This window comes from Penaeus monodon, chromosome 14 (genome assembly GCF_015228065.2).
Source record: "Penaeus monodon isolate SGIC_2016 chromosome 14, NSTDA_Pmon_1, whole genome shotgun sequence".
NCBI classification, from domain to species: Eukaryota; Metazoa; Arthropoda; class Malacostraca; order Decapoda; family Penaeidae; genus Penaeus; species Penaeus monodon.
In genome coordinates this window covers 38218310-38226519 of record NC_051399.1, presented here as the reverse complement: position 1 = coordinate 38226519, position 8210 = coordinate 38218310, and the positions used below count along the sequence as shown (strand labels likewise).

The window sequence follows — 8210 nt, the reverse complement described above, 5'->3', positions numbered from 1 at the left end:
ATTATAATATTGTAAATTGACATAGTAACAGCAATAAAATATGTAATATTTTAAAATCAGAAGGGTAAACAGGTGAGAAAAGCAGTATTCATAATTGGCCCATTGGTGACATAGTACAACTGTTTCACAAATCTCTCAAGCAAGTGACACAGTACAAGTAGCCATCAATGTGTAAACACAATTAAGAAAGTAAACTCACAGTTGGCATGCATGAATATACATGCCATGACCAGTGGATTTGGGTTAAGGAAGGATATGAAATGTGAAGAAATAAACAATGAACTTCCAAATATATGATGTTTTTGTGATGTTTATTCATTATATTCATTTCAAACAAGTTATTTCTTTCTTGTTTTTGTGTTCAGGATAAAACAAGGATAACTCCGGAATTAATAGACTGGTTTAACTTTCAACATATGTAGTTTTCTATATTTTCATCTCCTTTTTGTTATGGGTTATTCTGTATTATCATAAATGCATATATATATACTAGGGTTTCTGAATGACATGAGGTTAACAGGAACTCTAATTCTTACTTAGAAAACAGTAACTATAAAGACCCATAACTACATCTAATACCTACTTCCCACAACTGTCTTGCTATAACCTTAACAAGCAAATAACTGGAGTTCAATTAACCCTTATCAGTCAAAAAGTAGAAATATTTGACTAATGATATAAGACTTAATTTCTACCTCAATTTTATGATACACTGGGGTATTCTGTATTATTGGTACTTCAGTGTTTCTTCTCTTGTACAAATGTCAGAGGAAATGGAAGCAACACTAATTTATTGGATGATGGTATCATTTCAAAAAAAATAGTAGCCTTTAGAAAAAGACTACAAAGTTAAACAAATCTTCAAGCATCATCCCTTCCAGAAGCTTCCAGAAAGAATGACCAATAGAATTAAACAACAGGAAAGGTACAAGAGAAGACTAAATTACTTGGAATGACAAAACTGGTTATGGCAGAACTGAGGTTAGTGGAAGCCAAGTGCAATCCTTTTGTCATGGAACTGTTCAAAATGTAAAACATCATTACTCCAACTGATAAAGTTTTACCAGGTTAGGTACATATTCAGAAATACTTACATTTTATTCTACATGGGAATATTTGAACATGACCCTCACCAAAAGATGAGTATGTCATCATGTATATCTATTTACAAATTACATTTTGAAGATGAGAACATTTACAAGACAAATTAACAAACATTCTGGCAACCTTTCAATAGTTACCACAAAGTGACAGGCTGTTGTACAAAGATGACTTACTGCCCCAGATTAAAATAATTCAGCCAATTGAAGATGATCAGAACAGAATGTAAACTAGGATGGAATCAGACAAAACACTTGTTATTTTAATTTCATTTGCCAAAGTTAACGGTTCTCTATAGGATTATGAACAATATGTACATATCACATAATAACAATGCATCTATATAAAATATGAAAACCCATGTCCTTTGATGCAAGTGACTTCTTAGTTAGATACAAATTAACAGCCCATTGTTATCATGGTTAGACTTATGCTGATATTATTGGTTTAAAATGGATCTATTTTGCACTGTTTGTAACACAATAGTCTTTAAGCTGCTAACTACTGAATACAATAAATCTGACTTAAACTGTTAAAAATTTGGATGAAGTACATTCAATCACATTCAAAACAATGACAAACTTAATGTATACAATAGTTGGAGCTTACAACCTATCTTGCCACATTTAGCTCATGTGATATTTAAAGCATGCTTATCTTTTAAGTATGCCTGCTATAACAACCTTGATTCAGAAAACTTGCCTCACTGATGTTTTCATAAGTAATAAAAATAACTATTATTCCAATTTTCTTATCTAAACAAAATTAAGATCCTCATAACTTTCAAAGTGCCTTGACAGCTGTAGCAGCAGCATGAGCAAGCAGAGCATCAGCTGCCTGGCGTGTTTCAAGGGTCAGCCTAGCCTCCTTGATCCAACTGGAGGCAACATTGCGAGCTTCTCCACGCAAAAGGTTCATGTAGCGTACACTCTGAAGGAGGTCATCTTTGTCCAGGCAATATCTGGAAAAAATAAATAAATAACATTAAAAAATAAGGTCAGCTACAGAAGCTATTTAACAAAAACAACAGAGTGAGAGACAGACAGGGTTATGGAAGCACACAGAACAACATTTACAGTGTTACTATAGTTTGCTCCAGGCTTGGGGAGGTTATACATGTCTTCAGTCTGCTCTGCCCCTTTTCATGACCTACCTTGCAACTTTAGAAATAGATATGAATACATTGTCAAATTCAATAATTTATACTAATATAGTGGGAGGAGGTGAAGCAGACAAAGAAGAAGAAGATGAACAGGAGGAGAAGTAGGAGAAGGAGAAGTAGGAGGAGGAGGAGAAGTAGAAGGAGGAGGAGGAAAGTAGGAGGAGGAGAGGAGGAGGAGGAGGAGGAGAAGAGGAGGAGGAGGAGGAGGAGAAGTAAGAGGAGGAGGAGGAGAAGCAGGAGAAGAAGTAGGAGAAGGAGGAGGAGGGAAAAAAAAAAGTTGAAAGTTCACTAAAACATCAACAAGGCCTAAATAGCAAATTTAGCAGGTTTTGATGGCAATGGTCCCCTTAATACATCTTCATATCCATAATCAAATCCATTATCTCACCTGGCTCTTGCTAAGATGTCATACACAGAGAGTGAGTCAACTGGAACCTCTTCATCACGGATTTCATTGCCAGGCAAGTACTCAAAAGCATTTAGAATCAAGAAGCTTTGAACATACGACAGCATGTACCTGGAAAGTCATAAGAAATGTGAAAAAAATGTTATTTTAATCCTTTTTCACATTCAAGAAAGGTGAACATCTCACATATATAATACAATGAATACATTAATCATAAAGTGTATATGCATATATAACAAAAACAAGAACAAAATACTGATTATCAACATCTTTTAACCCATTGCCGACGGGTGGCATGTACGCACATGCCATGGCATGGCGGGACCATCTGCCGGGGGCACGTATGCACATGCCATAGAGTATGTATGTACATGCCAGTTTTTTTTTTTTATTACAATGACAGCAAAAGATTATTTTTCTGCCAGTGAAAGTGTGATTAAGTCGGTTTTAACACTCTCATTTTTACCATACAACAAAACAAAAAAAATGCAACAAACCAGCGATTTCAACTCCATGATGCCGCACACTGCTTATTTTATTCGGACTATAGACCGAACAATGATCAACTATGGAGTCTATATAACAACAAAAATACCCTTCAGTCTCGATTTATCAGGAAGTTTGGCAAGTAGAGACTTTAAAAAATAATGAAAACTGAAAATACAACATATCTTCGTAGTATTACGAAGAAATGGCATGGGATGCTGGTATTTGGCATGAGTGGTCGCACATGATCGGGCGACGATATAATCCCCCGACAGCGAGGCCCAGGCCACTATGAATACTACCCGTCGGAAAAGGGTTAATCTCTTCAAAACCTTTTTAAATTCAATATGATTAATGACTTACTTGATTAGAGAACCACCATTGTCTCCAATCATGGACACACGCTTGCAGATTCTATCCACTTTAATGAAACGTTCTCTTAAGGCCTCTTCTGTATATACACCACGAGTTCGAGCTTCTTCTGACACAGCACCTATCACTGCACTCAAATAAGAGTTTTCACCTGAAAATTAATTTTTAAAATCTATAAACCTGACAAGAATCAAGTAACAATCTGGTGCTGTATTTGTTCTTAAATGTGTAATTAAGTTGTCTAATATTTCAAATTACTACATTATTAACCCATTACCACCTGGTACATGTAATGTTCACTGTGGCTTGTTTCACGAAATGTCTTAACACTTAGATGGAACCATAATTGCTAAAGCACCAAGGAATCAATCAGTAGGCATACGTGATCTAACCTGATTACCCCTTCCTTGAGTCTTCAGGATTTTATTTTTTATGCTATTAATATTGATGCTGTTATTATCAGTATTGAAATTATAATTATTATAATGATATTAACTATACTAAAAAATATAACAAAAATAATACTTTTAAAAATCTAGAAAATGGGTAAAAAAGCAAGATAGGTATGACTAATAATTGATTCTTTGGAGACTAGTCCATCTGTGTGTAAACACAATTAATAAACTATACTCACAGTAGGCATAGCATGTACATACATGCCATCCCCAAATTGAAGTGACACAGTGGACATGGTATTGCAAAATTATACTCAATTTGAAATATACAAATGAAAATGTGTGCCTTACCTCCAGCTGTTTTGATGGCAGCTATATGTTCATCCAGTGGTTTAAGCTGTTCTTCCCATGACTTGGCTCCTTCCTTGCCTAGTCTGTTATGATGAAATAAAAATTATTTATTTTAAAATCAAAGCATGATGTGAGCTTGACATAATATTTCATTTGAATTCTAATTATCTTGTTAGAATGAAAAAAAAAAAGTTTTATTTTTAAATCCCAATTTTTGTTATGCCTTACCTAAGGGCACTCCTCAAAGACTCGCAAGCAAGCCAGAGTTCTCGAGCAGAATATGCAGCTTTGTCAACATCAGCTCGGGCAGTCAATGCATTCTGCAAGTATTGAGATTTCAAGTAAGGAAAAAGAAGTGTTCTATTATCTTTTTTGCCTCTTGTTCTTCATGTCTTGTATTTCCCCACAAATAAATAATCTTGTTAAACCAAGTGTTCTATCATTTTCACAAATATAAAAAGAGGTAAACCCAGCATTTCAAGGGTCTATATATAAAAGGTAAGGAACATTTCTCATATGGATATTTCAGCACAATATGCTCCTAATCTTAAAAAAAATCAATCAAAGAATACATCAATAGGTATATATATAATCCCTTCCAATGAAGCCACATAAAATATCACTTGCTTAATGGGGAGGGGGAGGTCACATACTATCATGTTTTTAGATTTAATGGGCATGATTAAGTGTCTGACCTGGAAATAGGTTGCCACAAAATATTCATGTACATTCAAGACTGTGCAACACTGCTACAACTCATTAGCCTAAGGACCAAGTTAGTGTTTATTGATTGCAGCTGAGTGAATACATAATATCAATTTGCTACCTGACACCTTCCATGGTTTCTCAACTTTCTTTATCTTTACAATTTTCATAAGACAAAACACATTTTCTGACACTCTAGATCTGCATATGAGTGCTGTGCATAATGTCAAACATGCTGTGCATGGTTAAATAAATAATGTTCACTTAACCCCTATGATCCAGGTGACATAACCATCTCATCATGAAAAAAAGTGACTTGCAGGAAGGGTGACGTGCAGGATGGGTGACATGAACTTGCTGTCAAGGAGAAAATTGGCTGAGGGCCGGGGTGATGGGAACTTGCCATGATAATTTCGGTTGAAGACCAGGGTAACGGGACTGACTCACCACAAATACACAAAGATCTTGGAAGGTGATTAGACTCAGTGAGCATTTAGGATGGGGCTCTTGCATTATTTCCATTGATAAAGAAGTGTGAAATGTACAATCTGTTATCTTGCTATCAATGCAATGACTTTTGGACTAACCAGGGAGATGATATGGAGTATGGAGTAAACAATGTATTACCACTGGGATACAACATATCAAACGACAAATACAGATATTGGAAAATGGCAAAAAGGCAAAAAATGCTTATGCAGAAAAATATAAAATAATATGGCAAAGGGGAGGTATGGTGTCTCGTAACCACACTTAAGTGTATGTATGCGCCAAGCCAACGCCAGGATTTTGGGCCATGTGCTTGTAGTAAACCACCCAGCTCCAAAGAGTTAATTAATTTTTTCAAAATATTCAAAAGGAAAAGGTATATAGGATAAGCTTACAAACTTACAAAGAAGCCCAATAATCAGAAGACATATAAATACACACCTTCAGCCCATCTAGTTGGCCTTGCATGACAGCAACAGAACTAAGGTACTTGTCTTTCTCGGACTGGACTTTATCCTGAAGCAGTTCTGACCACCTGGAGAATGCATAAATCATTTTATTAAAAATTACATAAAACTTAAAATTTCTAAGAACTTGATTCATCCTTAAGTGTTCTCAGTAATGTCCCTTGAATTAATCGACACTTACTTGGTTTCAAGCTCCTTCTCTTGGACGGTCAACACATCAGCAAGATGGTCGCTGTGTGCTGCAGCTTGACGTTTCAATTGTGCCCTCAGTTCACTTTCCAACTCCTCACGCAGCTGAGCTACCTTGCGTCTTGAACATATAAGGAATAATATAAGTCACTGAGGCAACTGTTAAATTTCAAAATACCACAAAAATAGTAAAAGAAATCATAAGTTGTTATCAGGTAGACAATACGAAAATTATATAAATATCTTCTTACTTGTATTCAACTTCAAGCTGTTGCTTTTGCTTCTCTAGAGATGCATTGACCTTTGCCTCCAAAAGCCCAGCATCATCATCACGCTGCTTATTAAGGGCTTCTTTGAAGCGGTCATGCTCAAGGGTCTGGCAGGGAGAAGTCATGACGTCATGAAGTAGCAAAAGATATACTAACGAAACAGTGTCAAAATTGACAATGGTGAAGAATTGCTGAAGGCCAAGAACTATCATACATACAAACAACCAGACATCTACCAAAGTCACAGACAAAGCCTCAGGAAGCATATATTAACAAAACATGATGTAAGGTGCGATGCTGCTGTAGTACGTAAAACTGCTGTGAGAAGAAAATCATGTAAAGCTAAACAAAAGAGAATTTAGTGTTCATTAATGATTTTGTCTTCCAATAATCTCAGGAGCATCAATTTTCAAGATTCCATAACAAATTCTTATTGACAAATAGGTCTGCAATAGCTTGCCTGCAACTTTCACCAAATAAATCAAAATATGAAATTTTCTCTTTGATCCATCTGTAGTTAATCACAATTACGGAAAGCACAATTCACCATTCATATTCCATATGCAACTTTATATGCCACTGGGTGAAACTAAAACATCAATTTCTTGGTTACTCCAAAGGGATAATAAAAAAGCATGAAGCATTTGACTGCATGAGATATATAACAAAGGAGAGAACCCAACTTTCTTTAGTTGTAAGACCTGCAAGCATTCTTCAAGCACCTCTCCTTCAAATGAGCTTCCTGTACGCCCAAATGACTAAAATCCCTTTTCCTTTACCTCAGACCTACAAGAACATTTTTAATGGTTTGTCTTCACTGCCTTTTTAGTGTAGAAATAAACAATGTTAGCAGCATGCCTTGGCCGCAGTATATAAAAGAGTAACACATACCTCTGATTCAGCCTGGTTTAGGTGTAAGCAAAAGAAAAGAAGTCATTAGTAGAGAGCAAAACAGGAAAATAAGACACAGACTGCCTTATACATGTCTATCACAGCAAGTCTCACACTGCAATATAGACACTTGCTGAAACAAGCAACATGAATCTGCAATTAATTTCCTCAATTACCTGAGTACCATACAGTGACATCCCTGAATCATTGCATATGTCATAACATCAATCACTGTGATCCATTTATCATGCTTGATAATTCACAGTACATTAATTCATGTCCTAATGAAGATATTAAAATAACTAATCTTAAGAGCTACATTTTGGGGGTTGCACAGTCCCATACATTCAGCCCCACCATACTGAACCCCAAGGTACTACATCATATTAATTAATAACAGCTATAGAATAGATGACACTAAACAATTCCATAATCATTTGAATCTGAGCCAGAAGCATCAAAGCAGTTGACAAACCATGCAACCGACATACCTGCAACCTTGCAAGCTGGTTCTGAAGTTGCAACACTTTGCGGTGAGCATGCGCAATGAGGAGGTTCAGTTCATCTCTTGTTAACTTATCACTTGTCTCACCCAACTTCACTTCCGGCAAGAGAGATCGCACCTCGGCTTCAAATTGCTCCCGTCCCGACTCAACGAGGTTACGGTAATCACCTGTGAGCGTTGTAAGGGCAGTTATTCTTTTTTTATTTTTCCTTTCTCACAATCTATGCTATATTTTAATTCTTACTCAAAAAAACTTTAATTTTACTGTATTTAAATCATACATTCTATCTACCAAATACACTCTAATCACCATCTGTTGTAAAAGAAATATATAAGAGAACAAAGAAGAAAAAAAAAGAGAAGGGACTGAACTAAATCAAAAGAAAAAAGGCTAAATATATCTTTCCTTCACAAGACAGGAA

General features: G+C 35.7%; 1 protein-coding gene across 8 annotated transcripts in view; it reads right to left on the bottom strand.

The window, feature by feature from the left end:
• Positions 1-294: 294 nt before the first annotated feature.
• Positions 295-8210, bottom strand: part of LOC119581105 (MICOS complex subunit MIC60-like) — a 22410-nt gene continuing 14494 nt past the window's right edge. For 4 of the 8 annotated variants that reach the window (XM_037929431.1, XM_037929433.1, XM_037929435.1 and 1 more), the window contains 10 exons: positions 7775-7956; positions 7284-7295; positions 6375-6499; positions 6116-6244; positions 5909-6002; positions 4502-4593; positions 4274-4356; positions 3519-3678; positions 2652-2780; positions 295-2062 (listed from right to left, as the gene is read on the bottom strand). In XM_037929431.1, coding sequence (XP_037785359.1) covers positions 1885-2062; positions 2652-2780; positions 3519-3678; positions 4274-4356; positions 4502-4593; positions 5909-6002; positions 6116-6244; positions 6375-6499; positions 7284-7295; positions 7775-7956 — 1184 coding nt within the window. In that variant the 3' untranslated portion in view covers positions 295-1884. The remainder of the gene's footprint in view (positions 2063-2651; positions 2781-3518; positions 3679-4273; positions 4357-4501; positions 4594-5908; positions 6003-6115; positions 6245-6374; positions 6500-7283; positions 7296-7774; positions 7957-8210) is intronic. The other 4 variants (XM_037929436.1, XM_037929432.1, XM_037929434.1 and 1 more) reach the window with 1 other exon arrangement.